The 20,897-nt window shown below is 45.5% G+C and overlaps 1 protein-coding gene across 1 annotated transcript in view; it reads right to left on the reverse strand.

Moving 5' to 3' along the window:
* The window catches only part of LOC126517689 (pancreatic lipase-related protein 2-like), a 67,684-nt gene extending 47,110 nt beyond the window's left edge, over window positions 1-20,574 (reverse strand). The window contains exons 1-3 of the mRNA XM_055064130.2: window positions 20,529-20,574; window positions 19,315-19,565; window positions 9,026-9,175 (exon numbers count right to left, since the gene is read on the reverse strand). Coding sequence (XP_054920105.2) covers window positions 9,026-9,175; window positions 19,315-19,565; window positions 20,529-20,574 — 447 coding nt within the window. The remainder of the gene's footprint in view (window positions 1-9,025; window positions 9,176-19,314; window positions 19,566-20,528) is intronic.
* Between the last annotated feature and the right edge of the window lie 323 nt (window positions 20,575-20,897).

Consider the following 20,897-nt stretch of genomic DNA (forward strand, 5'->3'; position numbering starts at 1 on the left):
CACGGTAATTGCAAGCAAGACTTGACAGTCCGAATAGGTTGCGATCGCCGCTGCGCTCACCGACGACATTTTTTTTCCCATCTACAGCGACTCCATAGCTGCTGTCAGAGCTTTTCAAAAGGGCATGGTGTGCGCACAGGCTCTGAGAATTGTCACAAAGAAAGAGATTAAGAACCACGTCATATACTAGCTCCCGGCACACTTAGGACCAAAGATCGGCGACGTCCCCAACCTTAACGAGACGGCACACGAGGCCTCGCGCGCACTTACAGACCGCGTGGCTTCACCAGACCACTCGGAGAACAAGGAAGCCCCCACTACATACAATGAAATCATTAAACACTACTACCTACAACGTAGAGAGCATAGCCCGCCACACCGAACGCTCACTCGAGCTCAAGCAGTTACACTCAGAATGCTACAAACAGGCACATACCCCACGCAGAAGTGACTACACCACTACATGCCTGAGATCTACGACAAGTCTTATTGCACCAATTGCAATACATCCCTTAACGCCTATCATTTACTCTGGCCATGCTCGCACGCTCACATAAACTCCGAACTGGACAAGCGCAAGTTTGAAAAAGTAATCCGGAGCGAAGAACTCGCTCCTTTGGGCCATGAGAGCCGCAAAGCTCTCGTGACCTGCAGGACGTTGAATACAGTTGATTACCTTCCGTCGTTCCTTCTAACACGAAGTACACGTTGCGAAGCTCCTGTGCCTCGTGCCAGCCGTTCAAATCTGCTACTCGCTCGAAGTGCTGTAACCATACTTCCACATCTAACGTATCGCCATGGAAGGACACGTGCGTGCGTGGTGGGTACATGATGAGCTGACACGATGCCACTGGGCTATTATTGGCTGCACCGTCGCTGGTAACTGTTGCCTGCACTGCTGAAACAACACGAAGCCGTCCGAACTCGGGCGGGTCTCCTCGGATGCGGTGGCTTGTGCGCTGGTGTACTAGAGTCAGTTCTCTGGGTTCCAATCGCTGAGGGTCGGGGCTCCGCTCTCTCACGAACTGGGGGCTTCAAATCATACCCCGCTCTTCCACCAGAAATGAAGCCTTCTTCAATGAAGCACACTGAACAAACGGGTATTTTTGGGACTATGCGCTTATTACAAGCTCAAAAATTGCGGAACTTCTAACGAGATTTACTAGAGAAGACGCACCCTTCATGTGACATACTGAACAAGAGGTTGCTTTCAACGCATAAAAGGAACGATTGCAAGCCCCACCGATCCTCGTCCACTTCGAAGAGACAGCGGACAAAGAAGTCCATATAGATCCAAGCAATCTTGGTCTCGGAGCGGTTCTAGTTCAGTGACAAAATGGTGAAGAAGAAATCATAGCGTATGCTAGCCGCACTGTCTAGAAAGCTCAAACAATTTATTCTGCGACAGAAAAGGAGTGTTTGGCTGTCATATGGGTCATCAGAAATTTCCCACCATACCTTTATGGCGGGCTGTTCCATGTAGTCAGCGATAACCATTCTGTTTGCTGGCTGGTAAGCCTAAAGGGCCCATCTGGACGACTTGCGAGGTGGATCCTCAGGCTCTAAAAATACGACATTACTGTTGTATGCAGGTCTGGGAGAAAACATAACAATGCTGACTGCTCGTCGCGCTCACCAGTGGAGATTTCCCGTTCCTTACAGCGATGACAGCTTCGGAAATCGCCCAGCCTTAACGGGCCGACACAGAATTGCTCCCACTCATCAAGCACCTCGAACGATACGACGTCCAAGTACCGCGTATGTTTATGAGAGCTTTGTCGTCACCTTGCCTCTTAGATAATGCACTGTACAAGGGAAACCTTGAACGCAACAAGGAAAACTTCTTGCTCGTCGTACTGTCAACCATGCTACCGGAAGTTATGGAAGCTTGCCATGATGAATCATCGTTGGGTCCCTTAGGTGTCAGCTGGACGTTCGCCAAAATTCGTCTCAGATGCTTCTGGCCTAAATTGTTAGCGTCGGCGCAGCATTACGTGAAGACTTGTTGCGAATGTCAAATGTGCAAAACACCGCCCGTGAAAACCGGCCGGCCTTCTCCAACCCATAGACCTGCCGAAGACTGCATTGCGAGAAGTTGGAATGGATCTTCTAGGGCCGTTCCCAACAACGTCATCAGGGAAGGGGTGGATCATTGTAGCGACGGACTATTTAACACGGTATGCTAAAAATGACTGCCTTGAGCGAGGAACGGCAGTTGAAGTTGCCAATTTCTTCGTTTCTAACATAGTACTGCGACATTGTGAACCAATGGTCGTGATTACCGATCGAGGAGCGGCCTTCACAGCTGATTTGATGCAGTGTTTGATGAAGATGGCTCGCACCAGTCGCAGGAAATGCACTACATACGATGCCGAAACAAACGTCCTGACGTAACGTCTAAACCGAAGCCTGGCCGATATGCTGTCCATGTATGCCGACCTCATACCTAAGACATGGGACGCAATCTTGCCTTACGCCACTTTCGCCTATAATACGGCAGTACAGGAGACAACCCAGGTCCCTCCATTTCAACTGGTCTATGGCCGCACAGTAACAACTATACTGGATGCTATGTTGCCGGTAAATGATGACAACAAGGACCCGTACGACGTCGACGACTTCCTACAACGAGCTGAAGAAGCCCGGCAGTTGGCACGGTTCCGTATCCGCCAGCAACAACGTAGGGACGCAAGCTACTACAACCTGCGCCGCAGAGAAGTTCAGTACCACCCAGGCGATAAAGTGTGGGTATGGACACCAGTGCATCGTTGCGGACTATGTGAAAAAGTCCTTCGCCGATACGTTCGACCTTACGAAGTTATTCGCCGAGTAGGTGACCTGAATTACGAAGTCATCCCTCATGAACAAGAGCGATCAAAGCGGCACAACTTTGCGGAGGTCACACACGTAGTCCGCATGAAGTCTTACTACAGCAGGCAATGAAAGCTCTTCTATATATCAATTTGTTTCACACGCATCGGGAAGATGCGTTTTCGGAGGGGGACTAATGCCGCAGAGAGCGCTCCACATGCCGGTTATAAAAACTCTCGTGTGATACCCTTCCAATTGCTTCATTGCTAAAGCCCCTAGGCATTACTCATAGCATCGCCATTAGAAGAGCGTCAGCAATGCCTCGCGCTTGGCGATACAGCACGTCTTCTTGCACGCGCACAATGGAGAACCCGAGTCTCCCGTCCAATGAGAAGTCCCGTCGTGGCTCCTGCCCTTCGGGGGCGCGTGAAAGTGTGTTCGGTGTCGAGACGCGGTCGACTGTTGAATAGGCTCCTGTTAACTCTTCTTGTAAATAGTTTGACTGTTTTAATATTGAGTTCCCGGCACAAGTTCGCCCACACTAAACCGGTTTGTTTAGTGCGCTTAATTAAACAGTGCTACAATATGAGCGGTATCCGTTACAGCTATAGGTAGCCGTGCAAGGTAGATAGATAAATTTTAAGGAAGAGAAAAAGGGTGGGGGGAGATGTATACAAAAATGCTAGAATGAAAGTCAATTATCGCAGGCTAGGAGACTTTGTCGCCACCTCGTTTCAAAGGCGATGCCAACAAATCATCACCATCCTCATTATCATAAACATAACATGGCTGGAGTGATCGCGCCTTTGTAACCTGCTATGGTTATGTGCGGCGGCTGCATTTGGGTCGGAGATTTATTTTGCCTACGATAAGGATTGCATAGTATGTTCGCGTCAGCCGCAATCACTTAAAGATATGCATAATTTTTCTCTGCCTACACACTTGCTTACATCAAAGGTTTTGATGAAAAAGAAAGGGTACGACAATAAGCAAGGAGAAGTTACTCTCAGGACTACTACCCAAATGCTAGGAAAGAATCGTTTGGAGCCTACTTATGACAATAAGTTAGATGTGTAGTGATTTTTGTTAGTATCGCATGTGGTTGCAGCACTCCAAAAGTATTTTCCTTGATCACTCATTGGCCAGCGCTCATCCAAAAAGCCGACGTCTTCTCAAGGGAGACGACTGCGCCGCACTGCGCCTCTCAGGTTGCGACAGAAATCGAACCGTACCACCTGATGGAGCAAAGTCCTACAGAGGTCCGCGTCGAAGGAAGAATTTGGATGTGGACAATTTGGCTATCGACGACTGATTGCGCAAATACGATAATGCTGCGTACTACAACCAAGATGAGTAAAACATCACGAGCATTTACCGCTTCTGAGCAGCTTTCTCTCTTGATTTCTTGCTCGTCTAACCAGCGAACACGTGTGAGATGACCGAAGAGTACGCTGAGCTTCTGTCGAATTGTGTCTAAAAAATTATTATTTTCTGGTGGTTACCTAGCATCTTTATAAGTGTTCGCAAGTCTGCTTTTGGTTTTTACGCTATCGAAGGTATGTGTGCCAATTTGTAAGTTCATCAGCGTGCAAGAAGGGAACATGTTCGTGGTAGTGCGTATATTAGGGGCCATTTGTGTATATATGCTGTCGTTTCTTTCCTTTTATCTTGCATTTCCCCATCAATGGGTACAGCATGATCAGTGCGTGAGTAAAGCCTGTTGAATTTTTCTTGCTAGTTTCTTTTTTTCACGTGACTTAGCTAATGTTTCCCTTGCTGTGTCAAAGGTAGTGCTAATTTATTGTATGAACACCTTGGTTTGGATTTACTGAAGACTCATTATCTGCAATATTTCCTAAGTATGTATCGGCATAGTACAAGCTCGACAGTTATTGACATAGCATGACATAGTTTCTGAAAAAACAAAGTTCAGTAATATTGCTTTCCCGATACACATTGTCTGCGTGTAATGCAATGTGCTGGGATAAGTAGAATACCGGCACTTTGAAGCGATTGCTCCTATTTTGTGAAACATGACGTCGCTATGTCACATGCTTCGCTTCACTGGACTCAGAGAGTCATTACCATATTTTACTGCTGCCTATGAATATTTCCCCATATCAGCTGTGGTATCGTTGATATTTTCCGAATGTTGTTACGACACGCTTCAGGCAGCTCTTCACAAAACGAATACATTATTCGTGATGTTGAAATGGATCAAACGCCTCTAAAGTGCTTGTTAACTGGAATTTCAGTGAGGTGGGTACAGTGAGTTTGGTGCAAAAACCTGTGCTTTAAATGTATACTGGGTTTTAAATGTCTGTAATCTTTTTGGTACGTCTTTTGTGATGACAGAGACATTTTATCCCTAAGTGCGCACTTCGTAACAGTATAGAGCAATGACAAATTTGATTTTTTTATTCCAGGTACCGTATAGACTCGTGGAAGGGCTGTACCCATGTAAGGGTCGCACTCCGAACTTGGCAGCCCCAAATTTGGGAAAAAATTTCTACAGGAGAAGCAATCGTATTTGGTGTCCCGATGCCGCGCGCACACATCGCTAAATGTTCGCGCGCTGCGTGATTCCACTTGCCGCTACTAGATAGCGAGACAAGCGTGGTGACCGCTGATACAATGGTACATCTGCGGATCCGGGAAGTGCGCAAGCCGCCGGCTGCTGCCATGCCATTTTGACAAAAATGTTGGCTCCCGTGCAAGGGCCGCCACTCGTCAGAATTGTGGCAAGAAAGTGTGGCCTTCACGCGAGTCTATACGGTATTTTTATAGGGCGGGGAAAAGGACAGTAACCGCAATCGGCCATCGCCACTGTCTATAGCGCTACCGCACACTGCCTACGTCAGCAAATGCAGTGGTTATACACTATCAGCAGCACAGGCTCACTCACATCGTCTCGATTAGCAGCAGCAACATAACCACGTGACATCTCCGCCGTCCCCTGCTTTGCTCGCATCAGATGCAAGCAGCCACGTAGCGTTTACGTTTTGACCACCTCCAGCAGTCTATTTCTATTTCTCCCTTTCCCGCTAAGTTCCTTATTTTCGGTGGCAGTTTTACTTGATGTTTGTTGCAACGTTTCCTACCGAAATTGCTAGATGAAACTCGGCGGATGCGATCTTTCCCATAGGATGTGAATGGTCGTTACCGAATGGACTTGTCTAATATTCGCGCTTGTGGCTTCAGATATTGTTGTGACTTTGTTTGTTACGCTTGATCAGCCTTTGTCGGCCTGAGTTTCGTAAATATTGTATCTTTACAAACGCAGAAGCCATTAACAGTCTACGCACACGCATAATCATAGTGAATTTTGTAGCATTTTAAACTTATTATTTCGATGAAAATGATCGGCTCGCAAAGCAACAAAACCGAGCATAGGCAGAAGGATGAAGTGTAGGAGAAAACTATCCGGCACTCATTGACACGCTGGCTGAACCACTGTGCGTTAAGCTAAATAGCACCAGAGCCTCGTCTAGCAGTTTTTTGACGACACTATGTTGTACTACACTGTAACCCGTGAATTTCCCACGCTTGCTGCAGCGGCCTATTTATCCACTGCGATTGGGACTGTAACAAAAGGAGAGAGCTGTGATGTCGTCTTAACTGGTAGGGAGACTAATCGGTCAGAAAAGAGCGAGCAGCATTGTTTGAATTTTCTGCGATTGTCCCTGCAGAAATATGTATTTTATTTGGGAACACATAAGACGCTTCATAGCAGCGTAGCAGAAACCCGAACGCAATAACTCAAAGCTTTTTAAAAAAAGTACTAAATGTAAATTTGGCGTGACGACAGTGGGCATGGTATACTTTTCCCTTCACACTTACGTGAAATTGTTAGTCTATAACTCTGTCTCTTTTTCCCAATCCTAAACTATTGTCACATTGTCTGTGGCAACACTAAAGGGCCAAACATTACTAAACTTTCTCTACTACACGAAACGGCTGCGCGTGACGTTTCTTTCCTTTTATCTTGCGTTTCACATCAATGGGCACTGCATGATCGAAGCGTCGGTTATGTATGTTGAAGTTTTCTTGCTAGTTTCCTTTTTTCGCATGACAGCTAATGTTTCCCTTGCTGTGTCAAGGGTAGTGCTAATTTATTGTATGAACATCTTGGTTTGGATTGACTGAGTGCTCATGATCAGAAAAATTACCTAAGTATGCAACGGCAAAGTACAAGCTCCACAGTTATTGACGACAGCGAATTCCGGCCACTTCGGCCGCATTCCGATGGGGGTAAAATGTTAAAACTCCCGTGTCCCGTGCATTGGAGGCACGTTAAAGATCGCGTAGTGGTCGAAATTAATCTGGAGTCCCCCACTACAGCATACCTCTTAGTCAAATCATGGCTTAGGCACAAAACACCAGAATTGAAGGAAATTATTCTGGTTACCTTTTAAACGTAAAGAATTTGAACGAGTAACTCAGCCTGTGACGCACACTTCGAACGCTCTTTAAGAAATTTGAAGTTTGTCCTGTAAACTTAGTATTCAATCAATTACTCTTGCAACGCCACCTTTAGGGTCAACTTTAGTTGCATTGAACACCAATGCAACTTATTCAAAAGCATGAAAAAAAAAATACAACATTCGTCAAAATGCGACATGACTGATACCACACACAAGCACAAATTATGGAACACAACTACTATCCTACTCATTACCGTTCATGTTAAATTCACTTGGTTTGAATTTAGTTACTTCGTTCTTTATGCTTCTGCAACAATGACGATCGTTGTTGTATTACACTGTTTGAACTGCACTTGTTCACAGCGCATATTTAATTCCTCTCTTGCTATTGCATAATGCCACCCAACAATGTCAGATTGCTGTTGCTAATACTCGTTTTCCTTTATTTTGTAAACAAATTTTCAAAGGGCCACCGACCCTTGTAAAGTTGAATTGATCTTGTCTTTTTGTCTGTGCTGCCTACATTATGCAATGATGGGAAATAAATTTGATATGATTTGATCTGACTTGGTAGTTAGTTGCATGGATTTGTGTAACTTACGTACTTGGGGCCACGAAGGCCCTGTTTTTTTTTCTCTGTCTCAAAATTTCTAAGTACTTATGGTGTTATAAATATCACAAGGCAATTAGGGTCAGCAGACACTAGTAAGCCTCACATGCTATGGCATTTATAGGAGAATATGCTCTAGATAATCATTACATTTCATATCGAGAATGTCGATGAAGCCAGAAGGACGAAGTTCAGAGAAATAGAGTTACATAAGATCTGCGGTTTTACATGCCAAAGCTACAATATGATTATGAGGCAAGCCATAATGGGGGACCCCAGAGTAAGTGTGACCACCTGCGGTTCTTTAATGTGAAAGCAAAGCAGAATACACGGGCGTTGTCTCACTGTGGATCCATGAAAATATGGACGCTGGCATCGGCTTTTGATGCCCGCCGTCGCGCTAGCAGCGCGACGCCAACGCCACAACGTTGCCACAGTGAGTGCTTAGAAAAATCCCTGTTCTCTCCATGATTCGAATTCTGGCTGTTGAATGTACCACCGCACTTCCAGCGCCCGCGAAGACTAGCGCCGAAATTCCCTGTAGTAATTTCTGGAGTTAACTCTGTGCCCAAAACATGGCGTCTCCGAGTGGCGCGCGCTGCGTTATCTTGGAGGCCAGGAAAAAGAACGAACAAGTGTGCGCACGCACAGTTCCTTGTAACTTCATAAGTCAGCGTGCTACTACAGCGCGTCACGATTAGTAAGCAACTCTTTGCAACTCCCACGAACACAATCGTCACCGCGTCAACTGCGCGTCGCGCTCGTTTATTTACCAGGGCTAATCCTCGTTAAAGGCATAGAAGTGAGTAATTGGTCTCACCATAGGGGAAGGAAAAATATAGGAGGGGGCATTACGTCACGCAGCCAGCCATGGGAAGCTAGCGCTCCGCGAAGACACAGTGGTGGTCCAACACGTGACCTTCTGCGTCGAGATCACGGAGCAAGAAACGAGATTTGCTGAGACGCTGCGTTGCCAATAGCTATGCCAGTAGTTTTTATTCGGTGCGCGTATGTTCGGATGCAATGCAGTGGCTCTGCCTGCAAAGCGGGAACACTGTTGCGGCACCAAGTTTCGCTTCAGTGGCGTTGGGGTATACGCCTATCTTTTTCCTTCCTCCATGTGTCTAACGCACACGCGTCATCTGGCCATGGCGCGCACGGTAATCGAAGTACACTATACCTGAACGACACGAATGAAGGCGGCCAGCTGCTGTCCCACTTCAGGAACCACTTGATTAACTACGCGGCCATACAGGTCTTGCGACTTGCGGCCCCAGTCCACCATGATGATGTTGTACTCGCCACGAACAAGGAACCGGTCCTTCAGTTCCTGCACAGTGGCGGAGTCGACATTTGTGCAAGTGGCGAGCTTCTATAGATGCGTGGTTGAAAAAAAGCGCAAGTTTACAAGGAGGGACACCGGAAAATAAACCCATATCAGCGCTGAACCATGACCTAATATTTGAAACAGTGCAAACGCGGGGCAAAAAACGGGAGAACAGATCACACGGACGTTGGGTGTCGTTCTGCTCCCCTAATTTTTTTAACGCGTTGTTGCACTGCTTGCCATATTACGTCCTTAAACACACACAGAACCCCCCCCCCCCCCCCCCACACACACACTCGCACACACATGGTGTGGCGCTGCTAAGCACGAGGTCGAGGGAGCGAACTCCAGCCGCTGCGGCCGCATTTCGATGGCGGTCGAATGTTAAAACGCCCGTGACCCGTGCATTGGGAGCACGTTAAAGATCGCCTAGTGCTGAAAATTAATCTGGAGTCCCTCACTACAGCGTACCTCTTAGTCAAATCATGGTTTTGGCGCTAAACACCAGAATTGAAATTAATTATTCTGGTTATCTTTCAAACCTAAAGAACTTGAACGATACCTGCAAGGCGAAGAGAATAATATTTATTTCAACAGTCTCGACCAGTGAGCCCATCTAAATCGTGGTTTACAAAAAAAAAAGGCCGCTCTTTGGCACTAATAGTAAAGACAGCCAACAACGTGCCTGGTTATTCTTACGAAAAAGAAAAAAAAATATCCAAAGGATATGTCAAACAGAAAAGCGGTTTGGTGACAGTATGTACTCTCTGTGCGTTATTACAGACTTGCAGCCCCCTTACAGGCAACGTTGTCGGGCAAGAAGAAGGCGGATATTCATGTTTGTAGGGCGAGGAGAACAGTGGGAGAATGGTGGTGAGTAGAGTAGTAGTAGTAGTAGCTAACAAGGGAGGCAGGGAGAAAAGCGATTGCTGCGCAGCACCAGTGGGCGTGTCGCTGTTCTAGCTAGAGAGAGCGCAATTCCAGAGTGTGGTGGAGCGCAGAGCATAGAAGGAGCCCGCAAGGGTGAACAAAAGGCAGCAACTTGTGTAAAGGAACACACAATACACATATACACAGGCACGCCGTTTATGAAAATTTTTTGGTTCAAATGGGGCGCTGAAGAACAAAACAAAAAGAATATTCGCCAACGAGATGGGTGCTGCCTAATGCAAAGTTCGAGCGCAACTAAATACGTGTTTTTCATATCGAAATATATTGGCTGGCGCGGACAACCCACTTCGTACGGCACGCTGAAAACGGAGCGAAGTATGGCGCGACTGCCTCGCTAATCTGAAGATCGCGAGAGCCAACGCGTGGGTGACGCGTGAGTGCGATTTACAGCAGCCGCCGCCGACAGACTTCCCAAACGACGCGCGCTACTCTGGCGCCATCTCGTAACCATCGTCGGTGCACTACGGTTTTCTTTTTACCCTTTCGCCCTCCCTCCCCCCCCCATGCTTTCCGTCTCATGGTTTTGCCAATTTCTGCTACACCTTCCTCTCCGCTTTCCTCCTCGCACGTCTTCGCTCTCGCCGCTTTTGTTCCCCCCCGCCCCGCCGCGCGTCACGTTCGCTGTCGTTGGCTGTGCTCTTTCGCTCGTTTACGTCGCCGCAGCCGACAGCGATGCTCACCGCAGGAACAGTCGCCATGGGCGGCGCTCTAAATGGGATATACTGGCGTTGGAAAGTGCCTACGCCCACGGGCTGAAAGATTTATGCAGGCCGAGCTAGACAGCCTTCGTGTGAGTTCTGTTTTCGAATGTTTATCGGACAACTGAAGCTACGTCGAACAGTCCCAATTCCTAGCAGTGGGAATAAGTCAGTCACAATAACTACTTGAGTTACGGGGCAGCCGAAACTGTGCATTTCTTAAATTTATCATTCGATTTATTTACCCCTCCCCCTGACGCACACGTAGAAGAAACACTGAGCGGCGGCCAGCGTGTGAATTTGCAAGTAGAAATGTGTCAGCGCACCCCGCTGTCAGTGCATATATCCGAGAGGCACGTCAGCCATAATGGTCTCATTAATTATTTTTGCGAACGTTCCAAATTGATGGATGAAAAAGAAGTGTCTGCTGCGTACATGGGTGTGTTGGAAACCGGATCGGAAGAGCATGACGCTCACGCGTTCGCAGGAATGACGTGGCAGGTAAATGTGGAAAAGTAATATATATATATATGCACTGTTTACCTGAAGACCGTATAGTTCGCCTTATATTACTTAATTATGAAATATCATGCCTAAACAGCTATTTTTCGTGTAGGCCCAGGCCATGTCTCTGACTGAAGGCTAGCGTTGCCTCTCCTGAGCTTGCACAGATACCTTTTATAAGCAGATAACTCTGGCCGTTAGGTGGCGCCATTTCTGAGCATACGAAGATATGTATTGAGTCTACCTTTATTTCCGCCACTGCATGGCCTTTCATTTATTAATTCTCGGTTGGTTTTCTCTGTTTCAGTCATTTCCTGTGCCCAGCTTTTATCTAACATCAATCATTGCCGATTAGCTCGATTTCGTGTCGTTTTAAGAGTTAGTGAATGGAATACATGATATACCAACTGCAAAGCTTTCATCGGGCAAACAGAATGTCCTTTTGTTTAAAAACTTCTACAGCGTTTCTACTTTTTTCTTTTTTTACGAACAGGTACCCAAGATAATGTGACATGAGGCTTCGTTGATGAATAGAAAGTGCGCGTGGGAACAAAGCACATACGAAACTGAGATGATTGCGAAGGCAGCGCAGGGCAATCATAGTTTCGCGACGCCTAACATAGATTGACGCCGATGCCATAATTACTTCATGAAGTAAAACATGGATTCGAAACATTTATTCGTGATTCTGAAAATGTAACTGACAATGTTCCTTAATGGGTACCACGCCAGAAAATCTGTTACATTTGCTTTGATAAGTCGTGATTACGGTTTCGGAAGGATTTCGGCGAGCGAACTGGACAGGCTTAAGGAATAGATCCGGTATATAACTCACGTTCATGTTTAATTTCGTATGCTGGCTTGCGCGTAATGGATGGTGCATCGCAAACATTGAGTTTTGCGTATCCTTTAGTGTGTGAACACACCTGTGCATGCGAGTTTATTTTTTCAATGCGAGTGAAACAGGAATGATATTGTCACGTGGTGATGACCGTCAAGTACACACTAGCAAAACTCTCAGTAACAGAACTGACTTTTATTGGGAGGACTTCTGCCCACGAAAGCAAGTTACACTCAAAGCACGACTATGGTGGCGAACATAGCCGGCGTTCGTGCGAATGTGATCTGCCGGTCAAGTGCGTCGGCTTTTATACATGAGTCACCAAAGTTTCCAGAGAAATGGCTGGTGTCCGCGTGTCTTCCAGAAAGTACTGCACAATTCTCGTCACGCACACAATCAGATTACACAAGCTTCGGCGACAGCAGACAACGCATAGAACCATCGATAACATTCCAGTAGGTTCCAATCATACAGGAGTGTCTTGCGCTCAGCGATAATTTTAAGCCCGGGCGCCGTGATCATGCCTATGATATCGCACATTAGACGATAAGAATAAAGGTTTTGGAATCTTCGTGAGCCCTCGCCATTCAATGTGGTAAGTGTGGTTCTTTCACCGACACTTTTTTTTTCCTGCTTTCCCATATGCCTTCCGCGCTGGCTATCGCAGAGATACATTCAAATGTTATAGCGAATCTCCTTTGTTGAATACGGTCAACAAACCCATGTACCTGATGCGCGCCGCTGTCTGCACCTAAAGGTGCGTAGGAATTCGAAAACCGAGGCTTGCATTAAGGTATTACTGAACTTTCGCGGCGTTGCTATCATTTGTCTAGTCTTGTTGGGCTTCTGTGAACAAACTGCTTCAATAGCTACTGTTGCCTCAGTGGTGGTGAAACAGTGTTCTGTTTAGAAGGTGAGCCGGAGACAAACTTAGATCGCAACGAAAGTTGCAGACCAGGCACCTATTGCGCCCTGTGCAGGATTACGTACCTGTGTATAAGCGAAGAAATGAGGCGTGAGACTAGATATTTTTTCTTTCCCCTTTAAAGAGGTACAGCTGACCGATTCTTTAACGGTACCGCTCGAGCATCGACTGGCCGGCCGATCAGGGCCTTCTAACGGCGCGAAGCGACGAGATCAGCAAGAGTAGCACACGCGCACAAAGTTCGCTCGAAGTGCGAGCTTCGTGTGCTAGTCTCTTCCCACTGGCATGACACCGCCCCTTTCGCGATTATCTAATAGGCGTTGTAACATAATCAACAACAACAACTCATTGGAAGCTTCCCTGCTTATCGCAGACAGCGAGGACGCGTGAACTGGGACGTGTGCTTTTTATAACCCTTTATTGCATGGCGTCTCATTGTTGGCACTTACCGGTAAATTTTTTTTTCGGGTGTGAGAGGTCCAGCTAGGAATGACATAACGTCAGAGTAATTCTCACGGCTATGCGCATTTGTTATGAGCAAAGTGCTTCCACCGCTTGAGCGGTACGTAAAACAGATGTGACATAATTTTTTTGAAGCCACGTGAAAGTCGGGAAGAGGGGGGGGGGGGGGGGGGGTGAGGGTAGCGCGAACAAGAGCAGCTATTTTTTTTGTCGCAACATTTTTCCTGCGAAAACATGGCAAAATTATTCCGGCAATATTTTTATGGTATCATCAATTTAAGCCCTCTATTAGTTTTCTCAATTTCTTCCCAAACTACGGCAGAGAACCGGAAATCATGGTGCGCCGTATTTTGAACAGTATGGATTTGAGCGGGGAAATGGGCAATGTGCTGCCATCTGGTCAGTGGCGCGCAAAGTAAAGATGTTCTCTTAACAAGTGCCTCTTTAGATATCGAATCACTGAGTCAAACCAAAAAAGTGAGGGGAACAGCTGCCGCAAAGCCACCCAAACAGGCTCTCATCTGAGCCATCGGCCATAGGCCAGAATTGGCTCTATTAAACAAAGAAGTCGTCTGTGAGGTGCAGGAATTGCAACGTTCATTCATGTCTTAACGCATGTAACAATGGTTTTGCTTCATTCCACACATCGTGCTAACGGGAACGCAGTCAGTCAGGCTTTGTCTTATGACCTTAGCAGCAAGTCCGCTCGGCCATTTTCATGATGTTTCATAATCCATATCTTATACGTTTCTTTTACCATGCGCGAAAAAACGAGGACACTCAAAAGGAACACGCAACACCGCACCACTGCGTTTGCGGTGTGGTGTGTTTCTTTCGCGTGTGTTCGTTTTTTCGACCAGTTAAAAGAAACGTCTAAAGGTACCAACCAACTAGCCTGTCAGAACGTCCTACTTATGTTCGGTACAAACTTGTATGTTTATTATAGTCCTAATAAATCTGAAAATCTAAGTATTTACTTCTGTTCACTCATAATGTAAACAAAGCTTATATGGTTCGTAAAATAACTCTGTCATCATTTATGCAATATAGGGACAATATAGGCCGCGGTATTCAACATGCACCGTAAGAGAAAGAACAAAACGCGCAAAAAAGATGTGATACTTTTGCATGGCAAAGCTTTGCGAATTTTTTTTTTCATTATTTTGCTGTGCATGCGCGCCAGATCAGTACACGCAAAAATTAAAAAAAAAGAAATGAAAAAGGAGGCAAGCCACGGGCACATTCTGTTGCTGTCTTCAATAAGCCGGGAAGTGTGTCTGGCTGGTAGGAAAAGCCTAGTAGACGAAACTTGCGCTTCGAGTGAGCTACGTGCGCATGCGCTAGTCTTTCTGATCTCATCTCTTCGCCCCGCTTTCAACACTCACACCACCCTTTACATAGAGTGCGACGCAATTGCGTTCAAGTTCGAACTGCGAAGGCAGAAGTCAGAAGCTAAAGTGCTGATGACAGACAGCGCTGACTTGCGCTGCTCGATCCCCTTCAACATGCACCATGGATGGATGGATGGGTGGATGGATCTTATGAGCGTACCCTTTGGAATGGGGCGGTGGGTTGCGCCACCAAGCTCTGGCTATTATACTGCTTAATGTCCGACCTAGGTTAAACAATAAAAAAAGAAAAAAAAACACGATGAACTCCCACAACCAAATTTTCTGATCCCCTATTGTGGACTGTGCGTTTGTACGTCTCAGTTTTTTGTTGTTTCCTTACTTTTCTTCCACCAATCCTCCAATCGCCTCTTACTAATCCCTATTTCGGATATGTTTACTTTTCCACAAGTCTCGCTGAACCCAAGGGCTTCAAGAAGGCCAGTAGCCAGCCTTAGTGGGCCAGCCTTACATATCAACAGCATGCAGATGAAACAATTGAAATATGTGTCACCCATAATTTGTCCCCTATTTTCACACATCGACAATCTTGCATTTGAGTGCGGGGTTTTTCCCAACGCAATGAAAACTGCAAAAGTATCTGTCATTTTTAAAGGGGGCGCGACCAAAATGTACCAACAAATTATAGACCGATTTCAGTACTCCCTGTGTTTTCCAAAGGTATGGAAAAAGTAATTGCCTCAAGAATAATTAAGTTTTTTGACAAACGTAAGGTAATATCTGAGTCACAATTTGGGTTCAGAACTGGTGAATCTACAGAAACAGCGTTATTAACAATGAAGGAAATAATTTTGAATAATTATAATAAGAACTTGTATACAGTGGTTCTTTTCTTTGATTTTAGTGCTTAATTCATACGATTCTTTTTAACCAACTTAAAGTGTGCGGACTCCGTTGTAGACCACTCACATTGCTTCAAGGATATCTCTAAAACAGAAGCCAGTCGGTATCTTTAGATAATGAACTTTCATCCATTTTGCCTATCAGTTGTGGGGTCCTACAGGGGAGCATATTGGGACCCCTTTTGTTCAATACGTACCTAACTGATATTGTTAGCATAGATCCTTCCACTGATATTGTGATATACGCGGATGATAACACACCACTTCTGTCAGAGCCTAACCTTAACGATGTAATTGGGAAATCTAATCACCTACTGATTAAATTGTCAAGGTGGCCAAGGATAAATAAGTTAAGCATTATTCCTACAAAGTCAAAGGCTATAATATTTCGCGCAAGAAACGAGTCGATAATACCGCATTGCATGCTTCACTTTGAAGATCACTAAATAGAAATAGTTGGAGTGCACAAGATATTGGAGTATATTTTTACTGTTATTTAAACTGGGATGCCCATACTGACATTGTTTGCAAGAAACTCTCTTCCGTCTGCGGGGTTCTGTCATGATGTCGTGAAACTTTACCTTTGATATGTAAATTACAAGTTTATTGCGCACTTTCTTTTCTCACCTTAGCTACTGAAATTTAGTATGGGCCACAATGACCAAAACAAACATAAATAAGGCTCTCATACTGCAAAAGAAAAGTGTTCGAATTATCGCCAATGTTAACAATACAACTACCTCCAAGTATGCTTTTGAAGCACTTGACATTGTCCGGGTCAACCATTTGTGTCACTGTAAGTTGTTAGAAAAAATGTATTTTTCCACGGCATCCATTGACGATTTTTATTCGGCTCTGGCATCTGTGCACACGCGTCATGTTAACATACACACAAGCACTATTATTACATGGAATATATCACGTTTTCGCACGAATTACAAATTACAAATGTTGTCTTACAACCTACCCCATGTTATAAACACGTATAAACACACAATAATATATATCAAAGCGGAGCTGCGGAAATATTTTGTTGAAATGTGATTTTATGTTTGCTTTATACCTTGCTTGATTATTCTTATTATCTAATTTTGAACGTTTGTATGACAATTTGAGCGTTCCTATTTTCAATATTATTGTTTAAATTTTTGTGCAAAGGTTAAGGCTCTATATATATAACTGGTGAACGTTTTCTTTTTATTGACTGTAACTTTGTATCTGTGTCTGATTTCTGTATCACTCGTGTGCTACTGCTTGTAGGGTTTTCTGGACATCGTCAAGCTGATCACGCAGTCTTTTGCCAGAAAACTCTGCAGTTGAACTTGGAACATAATCTTATATACTTATAAATCAACCGCTCGGTAGACGTCTTCACATTCTACTAAAGCATGCTCCATAGTTTCCCTAGCTTTACCGCAGCAAGCACATGCTTCTTCTTCCTTCTTATATTTCGCTTTATAGGTGCGTGTTCTAGGGCATCCCGATCTAGCTTCGAAAATTAATGAGCTTCCCTTTGAGTTATCATAAGTTGTTTCTTTCCTGGTTTCGTTTTTTTTCTCTTAAGTAGCTGCTCATAGCAGGTTTCTTTTCCATTGCCACCACCCATGAGATTATTTCAGCCTCTCTGACTTTCCTCCTGACGTTCCTTGTTGCTGTGTAGCCTACCCTACAGGCCGCATACTTGCTGGCAAGATTCCTAGTTCCCTTCCTCCACTTTGAATCAATGTTTTTCCTGTACATATACCCCAACACTTTCCCAGCCCATTAACTTTCTTCCATATTCCTCAGTCATTCTTCATACTCAATTTTACTGCAAGCTTCCCTCACTTCAAAACTAGTCCAGCCCATATCACCCTGCACAGGTTCATTTGTAGTCTTCCCGTGAGCACCCTACGCGAGACGACCCACTGACTTTTGGTTCCCATCGATTTAAACCTGATTTAAAGCAAACAACCGCAATTCCAAAAGTAAGTGCTGAAACCATTACACCTTTCCACATATTTCGGAGCGCCATGTACCTATTGTATCCCCATAGTGCTCAGTGCTTCATTATGGCTGCCATTTCTCTTCCCCTTCACTGTTATTGTTTTTCTGTTTTCCCATATATCTATTGCCTTCGTTTATCCATATGCCAAGGCATTTATATTCTGTAACCCTGGGTATTTCGTGGCCCTGTATTGCCACTGTCTCTTCACTTTTCTCTTTCAATACCATAACACCTGATTTTCTAACAATAAATTTCTAACCTAAATTGGTGCCTACCTATCCGCAGATATTATCCAGACGTTGCAAATCACTTTGCTTGTTAGCTAGCGACACAATGTCGTCCGCATAAGTTAAACCTGCGAGTTGCTGCTCTACTACTGTACCCGCCTGTTTGTGTGAGAGACTAAACACGATATTACTTCCCTAGCGCCTTCTCCATCCTCACCATGTACATCATAAACAGCAGCGGGGATAAGGGGGATAAGTCATTCGGCGATCGCTTCTCGTATCTCTCTGTTCCACCAGCTTTTCGGTTTCTTTTTTCCTTCCCAATGAATATGTTGTTTCTCTTTGCGTATTCCTGTCGTTATTGCACTTAGAAGCTCACTATATTCCCACTCTTTATTTGGCCATTTGCCAAGTTCTTCCTCGACTCTAGTGACTATATTTGTTATTTGTTCAGCGTTAGAATTTGGACTGTCGAACCAGCCCAGTTGAGCGCACTCTTGCGTTCAAGTCTTTCGGCAGAGAGGAGGCCGCCTAGAGTTGGAAGGGCCTGAGAACACCGTCGGACTCTAGTGATCGAAACACTAACGCAGAATGAGGGCCGATTCGGTGCGAAGAACAATTATCCGCTTCTGCAGCGTGGCTTCATCTGGAAGCGCCAGACATGGGAGGCACAGAAAGAAGTGACGACACAAGCAGTGTTAGCACACGTTGTTCGTGCAAGTATGGGAGTGTCAACGCACCCATCGTTTACTCTTTGTCGAAAGACTTGAAAACATCTACGACCTAAATAGGACTGTGAAGTGGGAAACACCTCTGCAAAATTGGTTTCTCGTCCGTTTCTTTAGTTACTGCTGCAATCCCGACGCCGGCTAACAAAGAATGATTTCAGTTGTGCACTTTACGCACACATTTAACAACTTCTGTTGTGCAACCAAAGCCAGAAATATTTGGCTCACTAAGTTATTTTTTGAAGACAGATTATTTGTGTACATGTTAGCGCCTTTCGTCACCGCCTACACCCTTTCACATAATATGCACATATGCTGAAAATTAAATACCGGGTTCACACTCGACAAAGAAAAGGTAACGTAGAGTGACAAAACAAAAATGTAAGAGAGTTAGCTGACGTAAACGCACGAATAGAGTTAACCGCAAAAAATCACATAAGACACACAAGAACATAAAGTTATCTAGCACAATTATTTAAATATTGATTGTTTGATTGGCTGATTTATTCATTTATTGCAACTCTTTATTATATTTCAAGCTGATAGAATGGTATGAAACTGCATTTACCATTTCTGGAGCGAGGAGCTTCCCACTGTTGAGGTATCCGTGGATGTATATCTTCGTGTCCCATTTTGCACTGAAGGTAGAGTTGAGGATGCTGTCGCGATCCGCGGCAAACAGGAAGTACGGCTTGTGGGGGTTCTGGCGGGTGAACAGCCGGAACCTGGTGTCCAGCGACGGACCCGAGTTGGCTCGCTTGTCTGCGCGAAGCCACAGAAGGGTACGGGCACGAGAACGTGGGGGCGCACGGAGAGAGGCTACTTATAAAAAAGAAGTGCACAGTCATTGCAATTTGGGCCTGTTGGCCGCCATAACCATGATGTTCGTAGAGGAAAATGCAATGCACATACAGAGCGTACGCTGGAATCTACGAAGCTTTCGTGAAGGGTTTACGCAAATGATATTAAATGGGCCATTTTATTGCTGTGTCTTTGGCGTATAGGAAACTGGCGCGTGCGCTGAGTTTTCATGCACTTGTGCGCGTTGACACTCAAGGTGGCATACACAGCGGTCATGTGAAAGAGCTAGATGATGCTGGCACGATTGAGGTACGGCTGTAGCCAAATGGTGGGGACATCGGGCTGCTGTGTTGGGGGACCGAGGTTTTGTTTTGCCATGAGGCACTTAATTCAATCTGTTTAGAATGAGCGAATCGTCAGGACCGCAGCACCCAGGAGCCGCGGTCAGGAAAATCCAGGAAGGTTCGCTAGGAAAGCGTTGCTTTAAAATTCAGGCAGAACTCATTGTTTGCGAACGTTTATCGTTGTTATTGCTATAGGATTCAAATTTTGGAGACAATCTAATTTGGCGGTGTGAGACTCGTCATTTAGGTCATTGGTGAAGATTTAATAACTATCGTTATTTTCTAATGTCACGGGATTCGGTTTAAATGTAAAAAAGAACTGACGCCCATTGCGGTGGCTTAGTGGCTATGCCGTACCGCTGCTAGACACGAGGTCACGCAATCGAATCTAGGCCGCGACGAAATTTGGCAGAGATGGCCGAAATGCAACAATGACCATGTGCCGTGCTTAGTGTGCACGTTAAAAAACGCCAGTCAAAATTAACCCGAAATCGCATCGGCTTAGACAGCTGGGGTCACAAGAAAACTGACCCAATCCTTCGGTCGGCCAACGGCAGTAATTGCAAGAGAAACTTCATGGATAGTGTCGGCGACTCAGATCTGAGCCCTTCCGCTGAATGTGTCATTTCCCACTAACCTCTGCAAGCTGCAGGCCAGTGGCGAGCAACCACAAATTCCTTCATCTCCGTGGAATGACTACTGGCCCGCTTGCACCCGAGTCTCCTCTAGTACGTAGCGTAGGCAGCTAAAGCACTGCTTAGAAAGCCGACAATGAAGGTGCACGTAATTTACCGTCATCTCGTCGAACGCGTATTGTGCCTCCAGTCGTTGTCGACAGCGAAAAAGCAACGCCAAGCAGAAAACACGGGCAAGTCACAGCCTCCGAAGCAACTTACAAACGTGCGCGACGCCCGCGGGTCTCCTGGGAAGCACTGCAGGCGAGCGCGGCCAGGGTCGCAAGCCAAAATCCAAGCCACAGCAACCAAACCCAAAGCAAACCATCTCT

The sequence above is a fragment of the Dermacentor andersoni genome, chromosome 11 (assembly GCF_023375885.2).
Source record: "Dermacentor andersoni chromosome 11, qqDerAnde1_hic_scaffold, whole genome shotgun sequence".
In the NCBI taxonomy this organism is placed as follows: Eukaryota; Metazoa; Arthropoda; class Arachnida; order Ixodida; family Ixodidae; genus Dermacentor; species Dermacentor andersoni.